This window comes from Equus asinus, chromosome 19 (genome assembly GCF_041296235.1).
Source record: "Equus asinus isolate D_3611 breed Donkey chromosome 19, EquAss-T2T_v2, whole genome shotgun sequence".
NCBI classification, from domain to species: Eukaryota; Metazoa; Chordata; class Mammalia; order Perissodactyla; family Equidae; genus Equus; species Equus asinus.
The window spans coordinates 22,717,721-22,731,819 of record NC_091808.1 but is presented as its reverse complement, the minus strand read 5'-3'; the positions used below and the strand labels follow the sequence as shown (position 1 = coordinate 22,731,819).

At 40.5% G+C, this 14,099-nt stretch overlaps 1 protein-coding gene across 12 annotated transcripts in view; it reads right to left on the bottom strand.

Annotated features, from left to right (window-relative positions):
- Positions 1–332: 332 nt before the first annotated feature.
- FN1 (fibronectin 1) overlaps positions 333–14,099 on the bottom strand; it is a 65,640-nt gene continuing 51,873 nt past the window's right edge. For 4 of the 12 annotated variants that reach the window (XM_070489771.1, XM_070489775.1, XM_014843578.3 and 1 more), the window contains 11 exons: positions 13,843–14,019; positions 12,950–13,039; positions 12,537–12,716; positions 11,275–11,364; positions 9,875–10,341; positions 8,724–8,862; positions 6,345–6,509; positions 4,689–4,814; positions 4,068–4,174; positions 1,422–1,532; positions 333–1,094 (listed from right to left, as the gene is read on the bottom strand). In XM_070489771.1, coding sequence (XP_070345872.1) covers positions 1,023–1,094; positions 1,422–1,532; positions 4,068–4,174; positions 4,689–4,814; positions 6,345–6,509; positions 8,724–8,862; positions 9,875–10,341; positions 11,275–11,364; positions 12,537–12,716; positions 12,950–13,039; positions 13,843–14,019 — 1,724 coding nt within the window. In that variant the 3' untranslated portion in view covers positions 333–1,022. The remainder of the gene's footprint in view (positions 1,095–1,421; positions 1,533–4,067; positions 4,175–4,688; positions 4,815–6,344; positions 6,510–8,723; positions 8,863–9,874; positions 10,342–11,274; positions 11,365–12,536; positions 12,717–12,949; positions 13,040–13,842; positions 14,020–14,099) is intronic. The other 8 variants (XM_070489773.1, XM_070489776.1, XM_070489769.1 and 5 more) reach the window with 2 other exon arrangements.

Here is a 14,099-nt window from a genome sequence, read left to right as displayed (position 1 = left end):
TTATAATGATTAGAAAAGATCAACTAAAGGTTGTTTCAATTATACTTCTGAAGAGCTAGCTAGGAAGTTAAATAAATATCTTAGTCGACTTAAATCTGGTAAAGCAGAAAATATAAAACTATCTCCGTTACTGAAGAGATGAAACGACAAGAATGAATCTGTGTTTTTGTAGTGACAGACTTAGAAATTCTCGTACTGAAATCACCTAGACTCACAGAGCTGTACACACCATCGATTTCCAAATGTTTGCTGTATTGAAGAGAGAAAGAACATTCAGAAGGATTATTTTCCCCTAAATTTCTTTATATAAAAAAGAAGCCAAGACATTCAAGTTGTGGAATGTAAATCTTTTATTAAACAGTTGTCTTTCCACAGTAGTAAAGCTTTGGCATGTACAGTATAAAAAATAATCACCAACCATAATTATACCAAATTCCTCTTATCAACTGCATACTAAGTGTCTTCAATACAATTTTTTTCCATATAAAAATACTGGGAAAATTGATAAATAATAGGTAAGAGGAAGATATTCCTAGGCAATTACTAGAATCATTTGGAAAAAGTGAGCACTGTGGATATTTTAAATATCACAGTAACCAAGGACATGCCTACAATATCGCGGGCCAGACAGTTAAGTGGAAGCAGAAGTGTTTGGGTAACTTTCCTACTTAAAATTTTGGTAATATCATTTCAATACATTTTGCATCTTGGTTGGTGTGTGTGCTTCCCTATTGATCTCAAACCAAATCCCAAGTTAGAATCATTTCACTTAAAATACTGAGCGGTAGTGAGTACTTTGGAGCAGAAGAGGCAATGTACTGCCCCCGTTTATGAGAAAAGTCTCAAAACACTCCCAGGGTGATGCTCGGAGAAGCTGTGAGGTGAGCTGAAGCTGGAGAAGTTACTCCAGAGCAAAGGGCCTAAGAAAGAAACAAACGCTCTAAGATGGGGTCTGCTGTTGTCACTCCAGTTTGGATGGACTCTGGCAGAGGTCCCACGCTGGTTTCTCTGGGTTGGAGATATTATTCTCGGGAATCATCTCTGTCAGCCTGTACATCTAAAGGCATGAAGCACTCAATTGGGCAGTTGACATTCTGTTAAAATAGAAGAAGAAAAATTAGTGGCAAATACTATAAAGTGTACAGCAAAAAAATGGGGGGTTATCTATGACAATTACTTACAGATAGGAGACTATTTCTAGCTTAAGAACCTAGCAATATACTGGGCAATAGGAGATGTTTAAGAGTTTAATACATTAGAACCTAAATTATGTCACAGGATACAGTATTCTACTGATAAGTCATTTAAAAGATTAAAAAAGCATTTGGTTCATTCAGAAGAAAGGTACCTACAGAAAGAGACTCCCTGCTGTGCCCTCATTGCATTTAGGGGAGAAGCACTCGTGGTGCCAATGCACTTACGGTGTTGGTTCTCTGCTGGTATCTCTGTGAATACTGGTTGTAGGAGTGCCCAGTGGAGCCTTCGTGACCGGGTTCAGCCCCGGGTCTGCGGCAGTTGTCACAGCGCCAGCCCTGAGACAGCAGAGGGGATGAAGTCAAATGGGATTTATGATAACACGGGAGCATCACATTTGTTAAAGAAGAATGTCAGCTCTTAGGCATTGGCAAAATATAGGCAGTTCATCCTAAGGTGGCTTTGATAATGATTTCATGCCTTTATAACCCGTAGAATACACTTTGGCTGATTGCTCATATCTTATGGCTGCCTCTAAGCTTTTTCTTTCTCCTGAAATGTCTTCTCTTCCTATTCAAACCCCACCCATCTGCTAAGGATCATTCCAGTCCCTACTTCCTTAATAAGATTTCCACACTGAATGATAGCAGAGGTTTTCCTAGAATTCTAGAGCTTTTAGGAGACATGGACATGGACAAACACCCTCATTTTACAGGTAAGGAAAATGAGACCCAAAGAATGACTTGCTCAGAGGGAGCAGGAAAGTCACACAGTGAACCGAGTGCCACCCAGCTGGGTGACTCCTGGCCACACTCTTTCTACTGCAGTCATTGCCACTCTCTTCCTAAACTTCCACAGCTAGTGGCCTGGTAGCCTTTCCTCTGGCTAGAGATGGAATGAGAGTGGGAAGCTGACCGGTGAGGCTCCTCCCTGAGATTTTTGCTAGAAGGGTGAGGAAATGGGTTCTCTTTTACTGTTGCTCCTATGCTGATAGGAGATAAACCTGGAGGTGACGGAGGTCATCTTCCTCCCATCAACAGGGGAGCCTTCTGGAGAATGAAGCCAATGCAAGGGAACAAAGCATATGAGAGAGTGAGAGACTCCGGATGCCACTGCTGGACCAGCCCTGAAGCTGGTAGATCCTAGGACTTTTCAGTTATGTGAGCTTTCTTGTGCCTAAATTAACTTGAGTTGGGCTTTTCTCTTATAATCAAAAGAACCCTAAAGAGCACAATCACTTTCTTTCTTATATTGTCAGTTAAATATTTCAGACATGCTTCTCCATTTAAAAGCCTATTCTCCATAATACCTAATACAATGCGGGTAAATACCTACTTAGAGAATCAGTGAATCTTGCTTTCATATAAAAATGTAACAGTTCCCACTCCTTTCTTAAGTGTTTCATTTGCTTTAGAACAGAATAGGCGTCACACATGAAAGGTTTCATGTACATAAACGATAAGGAGGAGATGCTGAAGGGAGACCCAGACCTACTTCCCAACAAATTCATTTTCCATCACACAGTCTATACCAAGCACATCAGCAGAGATGACTGAGTTCTATGACCAAGTCTCTATAAGTGTTAATGAGACAGAGAGAGAGACCAAAGCTGCTCTCTATCAGAATAGGGAGCACCTCCCTCCCCACCCACCCACTGGGGGTGGAATGAGATCAGAGTAGTTTCCATGGGCTGCCCCAGGTCCTTGGGTAGGGGCAGAGTCAGACCCCTGAAGACCCCTTCCTGCTGCCAGACTAATCTTCCTGAAGACCATTTTCCATCATGTTCCTTTTGTTCTTGGACACCTGCAATTAGCTAATGCCAAAGGCATCAACCAGTGACTCCTAACCTGGAGCAGGGAGCACCCTCTTCATGTAGGAGAACTTGAGAGCTGTTGAGGAGGGTATGTTTTCATTGAAAACAAAGGAATATTATATTCCGTTGCTTTTATTTGAGTTACAAGAGTCATTTTATTTTGAATTTCGAATGTTAGAGAAAGGCACGGCATTTTCTACTATATGGAAGTAGGAAGCAGATTAGAAATGGTTGAGAAGTACTGGCTTAAATAATGGACTTGCAAGGCCCTCCATAAGTGGCCCCGCACATCTTCGCATCTAATTTCTTACCACAAGACACCAGGCAAGGACTGGCTCCCTGGAGCCCACATGGGCCAGCTCCTTCCCATCCCAGGACAGTGCGCTTACTCTGGTCACACTGCTTCCTCCCCTCCCTCAACCAAATTTTAACCATCCTAAACCCCAGCCAGTTTACACTTCTCTTTTCCATGAAACTTTCTTGCTGATTCCAGCTTACCGAGAAACTGTGTTATTTATCAAACTCACTCAGAACCTTAATTAGCTTGACTTTCAACGTATGCTAATCTAGTGTCTCTGACTATATCCTTAAGAGCTAGGACGATTTCTCATTCCTTCTGTTTGTCCCGTATTCCTTAGCACAGTGTTGGACCTATAGCAAGAATCTATTTTAGGATTTAGAGAGGGTACAAAGAAGTGGTATTTTCTTAGATTTGAGGTGTCATTCATAATATTTAACATCGATACCACAGGGGCACTTGTGCATATACTGGAGCTGGAGGCCCCTGCTACCCAGCTTTAGTAGCCGAAGAAGAGACAGCTTGAAACTAGTAGATGTGGGACTGGCTGAGGCTGCCAGAGACAGGGAGAAAGGGTATTCAGGAGCCTTACATTGCCAGCTATGTGCCAACAGGAAATGAGGTGTTGCAACATTTCATCAGGGGCCCTGTTGCACTTGTGTGTAGAGCACACACTCAAGACGGTGAACTCTTAACCACCAGTGCAGGAGCCTCCCCTTTATCTTATTTAAACTGCAGGGAGCCTGGCACGTCTGGTCTTACCCGCTGGCCTCCAAAGCATGTGCAGGAGCAAATAGCACCAAGATACTCCTTCTGCCACTGTTCTCCTACGTGGTACGTCTTCCCGTCATCATAACATGTTGCTTCATCTACATGGAGACACAGTCAGAAGTTCACGTAAGACTGAGAATAATAATACAGACTTGACCCCTAGATAGGGGTAGGTCCTATTTCTCCCCTAAATTTGCACCATCACAGCCAAAACACCGCATTTATGGGAAACATCCCTATGAGAGGTATAGATCTCAGGGCAGCATTTCCAAAAGCTAGATTTAATAAACTGGAAAAGGTTCAATGGGAAGATAAAGATCCTATTTTAAGAGTTGAATCTAAAGACCTGTGAAGCTTTCTTATAACATTTTGCTGCAGATTATGGTCAAAATCCTCAGGTTGGAGAAGTGCGAAAGCGCCCTGTAATAACATTAAATCATGGCTCATTTTTGAAGCTTGTCTCTGCTTTCCCAAATCAAAAGATTAACAAACCCACTGTTCACTCCTCAAAGAGCCCTAAAGTCTCCAACCATTTCTGTGAATGAGAGTTACAGCTCGGTAATGAAAGTGGGAGTGCTTCATAGACACTAAAAATGATCTGTGGCAACGTACGAGGGTCACACTTGAATTCTCCTTTTCCATTTCCAAGACATGTGCAGCTCATCATCTGGCCATTTTCTCCCTGACGATCCCACTTCTCTCCAATCTTGTAGTTCACACCATTGTCATGGCACCATTCTGGGACGTGGGGAAAACCAGAGGCAAAGTTATTGTGTGTTCTGACTCACAAGACAGTGTGTGCACTGGGACATGGCACAGGGTTTTAAAAGCCAGGTATCTGGAAGCAAAGTTACAGGTCATGATCCCTATGACAAACCACTTTTTTGGTTGGATTTAAAAATATTAAGTTTACCTAAATTTAACATTTTCTAGGATATCTTAAGATCCCTTTTATTCCACCATAATCATGTCACAAGCATAGTTAATGACCTTCATTGGAATTCTCATTATTAGGGTTCAAAATTGTGAGATATTAAAGTAGGAGATGAGTTGTCTTTTAGGAACAGATCACAGATGAAAAGTCACTTTTTCGGATTTGCAGAGATCCTGGGTACAAAGTAGTGCAATTAATGAAAAAAACAAAGATCAGCTGGTTTCTACATGCCACAGCCTGTTTCTTGTAAAAGGGAAGAGTAAGAGAATAAACCTGTGTACCAAAACAAAACAAAAACAATCAAAACGATAAATCAGTGGTTATTCTCCTACAAATAAGACTGGTTCTGAGGATTATCTAAAAGTCACAAGTATATATCTTTAACTACTATACATAGAAGATGACTTTTTAATCTCCAAGGTTTATATTAAAACAAAACAAACTTCAGGAGTTTGTATAATACACTACTTCCATTTTATCAACATGTCAGTCATTCCTTCAACTTTAAAAAAATTACTCAATAATTATGACATCTGAGCAAAGACTATGTAAGTTGAGCCAAAGAATCACATAAATCAACTTATAGCTCTAATCCCACAATTGCACCTAAGTACTTATCCAGGTAATAAATATACAAACAAAAATAGTTCAGTTTCAGAAATTAAAAACGATCTAATTGACGCCAAATATTAAAACTTCCAACTCCTAAACAGCATGACACTTCCATCACTCTGTCTTTCCATTTTCAGATACCAAGCATAATAGTCTACAGTGAAAAAATTAGTCATTATTGTATTTCAGTCTGAATTACACCATTTCATGTATACAAGTTAAATAAAATACTTTTAAAATCTTCATAAAAAATCTATATGTTGTATTTCCCCAAATATAATTTCTGGATATGTCTACACAGAGGCCTGTTTGTAAGGTAGGTTGGTTAACACCTATAAAAATGAACCAATTGTCAATAATAATCACATCCCCTAAAATCAAAGCACACATGAAAAATGTATAAATTCTAGTACTAAACCTCAAAGCACATAATAAGTAATTCCTAGGATCATTTTAACTAAAAAATTATTTAAAATCATTATTACCACCACAAATTTATTTTTAATTAATTGTCGCATTGACAGACAACCCTTGAAATGAAGCAATATTCAACAAGTAAAATTTCCCATCATTTTTCTATGATGCAAAATGTTACTTCGAGTGAAGCAGCCTCCCCTCGTTTAGCTCCATGTTTGGAAGAGCCCGTGTCTGCCAAACATGCTCCCTGGGCACGTGGTGCGAATGCGTGGAACCGGAAGAGATGGACAGAGCAAGCTACTCACTAGACGAATCGCATCTGAAATGGCCACTGCCAAACCCTAAGCACTGGCAGGAGAGTTTAAAGCCAGATTCAGACAGTCGCTCCCACTCCTCTCCGATGGCGTAATGGGAGACGGTGTAGGGGTCGAAGCACGAGTCAGCCGTAGGTTGGCCTAGGCCTTGGTCAACTACATGAAGAAAAGGAGGAGAAAGCAAAAACAGACATCTTATTGGTGGTTTTGGATCATAAGAAGAAAACTGAATTATTGTGTACAGTGACTTAATCTACAACCAAAATCCCAGTCGCGTCAAGAAGCATTCATCTGTTCTATCAATGCATCAGGTGCTCTGATAAACAATGCTTAGATGTCGCCAGTGGACACTTGCCAGGAGCATTTTAAAAGGCGCCTATCTTTCATTCTTGTCATCAATTCTAAAAAATCATCATTTCTGATAAATCTAGTTTAGGGAACATGGAACAGATCTTGAGGCAATTTAAGCTAGTTAAGAACTTCAGTGGGATGCAAAACCTGGAAATGTCTCTCCATCAGGACCCAGGTGACCATCAGTTGGTTATTTAACATTTCTCTGCCTTACCTTCCTCATCTGTAATACAGGGATAATAATAAAAATATCTCTACCTGCTTGGGATCTTGTGAAAATTACATGGGATCATGAATTCAAAGCAGTGCTCCACTGCCAACACTTAGAAAGTGCTCACCAAATAAAGAATAATTTTTGGGGGGCATCTTTTGCTTTTAATGCAAAAGTTTTAGCATTTTTATATACCAATATAATGACATATTCACTTCCACTATTGCATTTTTTGGTATAATAGTGAAAAATCTTAGATTTTGTACATTATTGTCATAATGATAGGAATGCTCTACTTTATCAATAAAATCAACTATTCCAAATAAGAGGAAGCAATGGGATATGGATGACTTAGGAATAAGGAATGGAGTCTCTTCATGTTGCCTGAGATCTTGGTCTTCATGTTTTGGGAAAGCTTATTTTAAAATAATCTATGCCAACAAAGCATGCTTCAAGTTATTCTCCAAAAATTAAATTAACTTCTGTGACTTTGAATTCCAGGGTGTCTATTTCTTTTTACAGTGCAAAACTCAAAAGCTCAAAAGCAATAGATATTTTAAGTGCCTAATATTTTAAAAGGCATCACTCTGGAAGAAAATAGAGTTTTGGAGAAACAAGGAAGTCTGAAATGTCTCAAAGCCAGGAAAACCTGGCTAGAATGCAGAATATTGCTGCTGAGAATAAGGAGTCAGAAAGAAAAATGGAAGAAACTTAAATTGCTACCAGGGGGTTTCAATAACCTTCCTAAAAATAGCTAGGAGTTAAAATTCTACCTGACTAAAGTTGTGGGGATGGAATCCGTTTTAAAAAATTATGTGGAGAAGCACAAAGACCTTTGCACTCTTGAAAATTCCTGTCACATCACATTCTACGAGTAGAACCACACAAGGCAAAAGGTATGCATTATCGTGCATCTGGAACACAGCGAACAAAAGGATCCCCCCAAATACTCAGCTGCTTAATTCACAGGCGTTTATACGTGTAAAATAGCACAGTCACCTATTGAATGAGGAAGGAGGCTGAGATTAAGTAGCTGGCCCTAGGAATACAGCCTGTCACTTGGCAGAGACAGAATTTAGCACTCTGCTGGTGTGGAATCTTTCTTCCAAAGGGAAGAGTCAAGATTCATGGTTTTGATTATTCTCTATCTCGTGTTCTTTGTGAATCTTCAGCTGCCACAGGTTGACAAGCCAGGTGATACACTACTGGTTTAAAAGGTCTTTTCAGGTGCTACAAAGAAGAGTCAATGACCATTTAACCACTATTGTGGCTTAGGATCTATATAATCAGAAAAAAACCAAATTGAAATAGCATTGGAATAAGGGAGCACTTTGGACAGAAATGCGCTATGTTGGCAGCATTTTGCATCAGGAACAAAACCCAGCTGTCCCTAATGTCTGCAGATGGGGGTTTCCCGTATAGGTAATCGGTTTCAGCACTTAAAAACCACTCGAGGAGAGCAACATGGTGAGATGAAGAAGGTGTGGGAAAGAGATCAGGAGACTTGTGCCCTGTATCAGCTCAGATACTCACTAGCAGGGACCAGAGTGTTGGACTAAACAGTATTTGAAGTCCCATCCAGGTCAATCCTCATATCACTGTTTGAGCCTCTACTTATGGATGCATTTTACAAAGATACTAGGATACTATGAGGGGGAAATAATTAAATTTAAAGGTGTTCATTTACTTCATGGAATTATTTCCCAAAGTTAAAAGACAACAGCAACCACAGAACAGTCAGTCGAGAAAGCATCTCTGACGTGGTCCAGAGGGGAGCCCGTTCCTGAATAACACAGGCCTTCACATACCAGAGTTGCCCACAGTAACGACCTCCTCCCGAACCTTGTGCCTCTTCTGGTCTTTCAGTGCCTCCACTATGATGTTGTAGGTGGCCCCTCTGGTAAGACCCGTCAGGGTGGCACTAGCAGAGGTTCCAGGAACTCGGAACTGCAATTATTGGCACATCCAAAGTGAGGGAGAAAGCATTATAGTGAGGAATGACGTGACTTTCCCTATTCTCTTATCAATAGCCCTCACTGTCTAAACAAAGCAAAGGGAAACATAAAAAGAGGGAGGGTATAAAGGTCCCAACCAGCCAAGGAGAGAAGTGTAAGTTGGGTGAGGGGCCATCATTTCTACCTGCCAGATTTTCCTGCCAAAAATCTATCTTATGTGCTTCAGAGTTACCAGGAGCCCTCAGTAATCCTAGAGACAGCTTCCTCCTCATCCTGCTCTATTCGCGGGTCTGTACCAGCCCACCGGAAACCCTGGCCATGGCCCCTTCACATACAAGGTGGGCACTGTGCCATGTGGGAGATATATTCATCCCAGGCAAGGTGGTGTCTGACCCCAACATGGGGTCCTTAAAATACCCTGGCAAATCCTCAAACTCATGTTTCTAAGCTCATACATCTTCACAGTGTAGTGTTTTTTCTTAAATTCTGCCACTTTCTAAAAATAAGAACATAATAAGAATTGATACCAGCAAGGCAAATTAAAGAAGAGAAGTTTTAGTGAGACAATCAATCACTTATAACAGCTGATACCCACAACTTCACCTAAGTTCGTTCTCCTCAGACATATTGTAGATTATAGGATTCTTCAAGGACGAACTGCAAGGATGGCATTTTAGCCCTTCTCACACAAATGTAAATTCAGGTAGAATATGTCTCTCTTTTTCCTAGGATTATTTCTTTGTCTATATTACTAAGGAGCCTCACAAGTGTGAGAACAATGGAAATTATTTTATTCTATTAAACAAAAGCTACTGACACTCTTTGGTACGTCCCCAAAGTAGAGCCATATTGAGATTTAAAAAAGAAAAAGTCAGGGCTTAAGAGTGCCACCATATTTAAGAGGTCCTTGAAGTGTAGCCACTTGACATCAGACCTCTGGTCACTTCAGTTACCTAGATTACTCCTTTCTAGGCTGCCCATAAGTAAAGAGAAAAATTAATTACCTGTAAGGGTTCTTCATCAATGCCAACTGGATGACATGAAATGATATACTCAGAGCTTTCCTGGAATGGGGTCCAAGAGATGGTTGTCTGAGAGAGAGCCTCTTGTCCTGTAGAGGTATTTGGATTGAGTCCCAGAACGTGAGGGTAGAGGTGCTGGTCTACGTCTCCCCTGGGGACATGACCAATTTGGATCTCCTCATTTACATTCGGCGGATATGGTCTTGGCCTATGCCTTACGGGGGTGGCCGTTGTGGGCGGTGTGGTTCGCCTAAAACCATGCTCCTCAAAGATCATTTGTTGCCCAACACTGGGCTGCTGACCAGAAGTGCCAGGAAGCTGAATACCGTTTCCATTGTCATACCCAGGGTTGGTGATGAAAGGGGTCTTTTGAACTGTGGAGGGAACATCCAAGATCTCTGGTCCGTGAAGATTGGGGTGTGGAAGGGTTACCAGTTGGGGAAGCTCATCTAGCCAAGAGAGGTTAGAGCCAAAAAAGAGCAGAGCGCGTTAAGCTTGCAGAAGTGGCAGCAGGAGTCATCATCAATTCAGGCAACAATGACTGCTTATCACTCTGATCAAAGCCCCTGGAAAATCGGCAATTCGTAGATCACAAACACTTTTTCCAGAAAAATCTTTATGATTTTTCTCAAAGGTTTCTTTATAGTTTAGAACGACAAAAGTGTTAGTATGAATAAATCATACATACAAAGCTTTGAGTCGCTGAGCCCCACAAAAGCTGCCTTTGCTCAAATGAAGCTTAATGGAACTGAAATGTGCAGCCTTTTCTCTCTTCTTTTCATCTGAGAATAGTTATAAGGACTAGAATCCACACTAATTATAGCAGCATCTGAAGTATGAGAATTCCAGAGGTTCGACTCAACGGATTTTCACGGTAAAAATAGATAAAAATACATACATGTCTATTTTAAAAATTCTCCTATTAGCATAAATATAGCATTTTCTTCAAGTTCAACTGACATTGGATGAAAAAGCAAGACATTATTTAGCTCCAAGTTTCAGAAACCAAATAATAAAGACAAATGGGAGAGATTTTTCTCCCGTATTTTTTTTCTTTTAGCATTTTTAACTTTAACAAAAGGTATAAAAGGATAGCAACGATAGCCAATTTGGTTTTTACATTTTAAAACATCTAGTTTGAATTTTTTGTAGATGAATGACAGGCTTTTTATTGACTGGCTAAGAAAAAAATAAAACTGAACTCTGCAGATTATGTTAGGTTGTTCCCTATCAAAGAACACAACATATATACTATATTGTAAGAAAAAAAAAGTTCCATGAGAAATGCATCAAAACCTGGAGAACAGTTTCACTGCAAAATTGATCATTTGTAATTAGTTTTGTCTTGACTATCCCCATGGTACCCAGAAGGCGCTCTTTACCTGTCTTTCTCCTCCCGATCAGAGGCTCGCTCTTCTGGTTGTTCTTGATGGCAATGACTTGAATAGTGTACTCGGTTCCTGGTTCCAGACCTAACGGAAGGACAGATCACCACATCATGTCTGTGGGCTCAGCTGGTCAACTGGCAATTCATCTCACCAGGAGATGCTACTGGGGAGCAAGCATCTTCTCTCTAGCTGGCCACTGGCCTCTTGACCAGTAAAATCAACTTGACTTTTCTTCCATTAACACCCAAATACTCTGCATACGATGGCCACTTAGCAAATTAATTATCTTCCTATCAAATCTGACGCCTGAGTAAGCACTTTCATACTAACTTTTCCTGGGTATTCTTTTAACATGTGGTATTATTTGTCCTTTTATATTCCAGAAAATCTATCCGCCTTGTACACTGCCAGTGGAATATACATTTGGGAGAGAACATTGCAGATTGTATATGTGAATCCACTTGGGCCTAATAACCAGACAGCCCTCGGTGGCAGGATAGAGGAAAAGTGAGACTAAAGGTAAACGCTCTACAGAAAAAAGTGACCCATCCCTGTGTGGTGTCTGTGCACAACTCAATTCCCGTGCAGTGCACCTCCTTCCATATCTGATTCTATCTCCCTGTCTCCAAAGTTTCTAAAAGAGCAGTGTCTCCTTCTAGCATCTGTGTGTTCTATAGGATTTTTAAGTCCAAGAGGATACCCTAGCCACAGTTTAAAAATGTAAACTTTTGGACGAAAATAATACCAGAGGCCTATGATCTTTCCCACCGAAATGGACAACTTTTATTCCTCATTCCAGGCATTGTGTCCAATATGGGTGGCTGGGAATCGCTTTGCCTCTAGACCTATTCTGTGAAACTGGATAATGGGGGCAATGGCAGGGGCACTCTGGCAAGTCCTGCAAGATCATCAGATCTTTCGGGAGCTGAGTGAGAGGACAGGATCACAATTAGCCAGTATGTTTTGAAAAATGTCTTTTTCTAAGATTAGACTGACAGGTATCTGGCAAATGGACAGTAAGTACAATGTTTCTAGTTATGCCATTATGACAGCATTGAAATTATTGCATTTTCATGAATTCATGCCTTTTCAGATGTATAGAGCTCTATAGCTCCTACATAGAGGATGCTTTTTGAAGTTATCAGAAATGGGGCTTCTTGTTCTCATGGTATAGCATCACAGACACAGCTGGAGTCTGCTAAGCACTTTGTGTGTCCTAGAGATGGAGGAAAATGGCAGAATGGAAGCAGCAATACCAGTAATAGTAGCCTCTGTGACACCAGGGTGGGGCCGAGGGACCACTTCTCTGGGAGGGGACCCAGGCTTCTCATACTTGATGATGTAACCAGTAATCCTGGCACGGGGTGGCTGCCATGATATCAGCAAGGAGTTGGGCGTGGTGGCCAGGAAATGCAGGTTGGATGGTGCATCAATGGCTAAAGGAAAACGAAATTAAGTCTCTAAGAAAATGAATGACCAAGAAAATTATTCCCATGCTCTTTCCCCAACCCTTATAAAAAGACTTCAGAGAATCTGAGATTCTATAAACTGTAAAAATGATTCACTGTGATTTATAAAACAAAAACATCAGCCTCATATTTGTTTCTTAAGTTCACATGACTGATCACATATAGGTGAGTGGCATTTCTTCAGTAGAAAGTGTAGTTACCAGTAGAGGCGTCGATGATCACAGGGGAGCTCCGGGCATTGTCATTCAGGGTGTACAAATAGATCTTGTAGTCAGTGCCGGGTTGCAAACCTGAGATTTGTGAAGAGATGATTTGTATCTGGTCTTGATTCACTAAGAAAATTTTCAAACTCATCTACAATTTTCATGGGTCCTCCACCATCCCATATTCATATAGACCACAGAAGCAGTTCACATTTGAACAATAAATTAGAGCACGGTATGGGTGTTAACTGTTAAAGAGAAACATATCTCAAAAGAAAAACACCGATGCATACAGAGACACTGGCTAAAATAAATTTTAAAATACAAAAATGCTATGTTAGAAGTGACCTTCTTGGAGAATGAGGGGCGAGCTCCTATCGAGTGTGTTGTCTCTTTACTGTAGTCAGACGGTCGCAGTTTGGTAAGTGGAATCAGAATTTTAAATCTCAAAAAGACCTAAATTGACCAAATATTGAACATTCTTAGATTCTAACTTTGATCTTTATGAAGCAGTGTTTGCTTTTTAAAATTTAATTATGCTTTATAATCTATGTTAATGTCAAGAACTATATACCACTATTTAGTTTCTTTTGGCTTTAAGCATTGTGTTACAATTTTTTTTTTTTACAAGAAAGGGTCCATTGATGAAAGATCAAATTTTATGAATGGAATTTATGCCATTTCTCTGGCAAACACATTAGACAAAGTCAGGCGTTCACAGGACAAATCTATTTCTGATCAAGGTATTAGAATAAGTTTTTAAAAAATATAGGATTATCATAAAACATTGAAAATAAGTTTAATCAGTGTAGTTGGCAGAATAACTAATGAGCTCATTTATGTTGTGAATAGCAGTTAAGAAATGTGGTCAGTACAGCGAGTTCCCTGACCTGTGATGGTGTAGCTTCTGACATCTGGCTTGATGGTTCTCTGGATTGGAGGCTGGCCATTTGCTGGGACGGCATCAACCTGGAAGCCAGTGATGGTCTCAGTCTTGGTTCTCCAGCTAATGGTGATGGTGGTCTCAGTAGCATCTGTCACGCGGGCCCTTCTTGGAGGGCTGACATCTACATGGGATCATAGCTAGAGATTAGTGCCTGGCTGGCTCATATGGGTAAGGTTTTGGTATTTTAAAATGTTTCTTGGG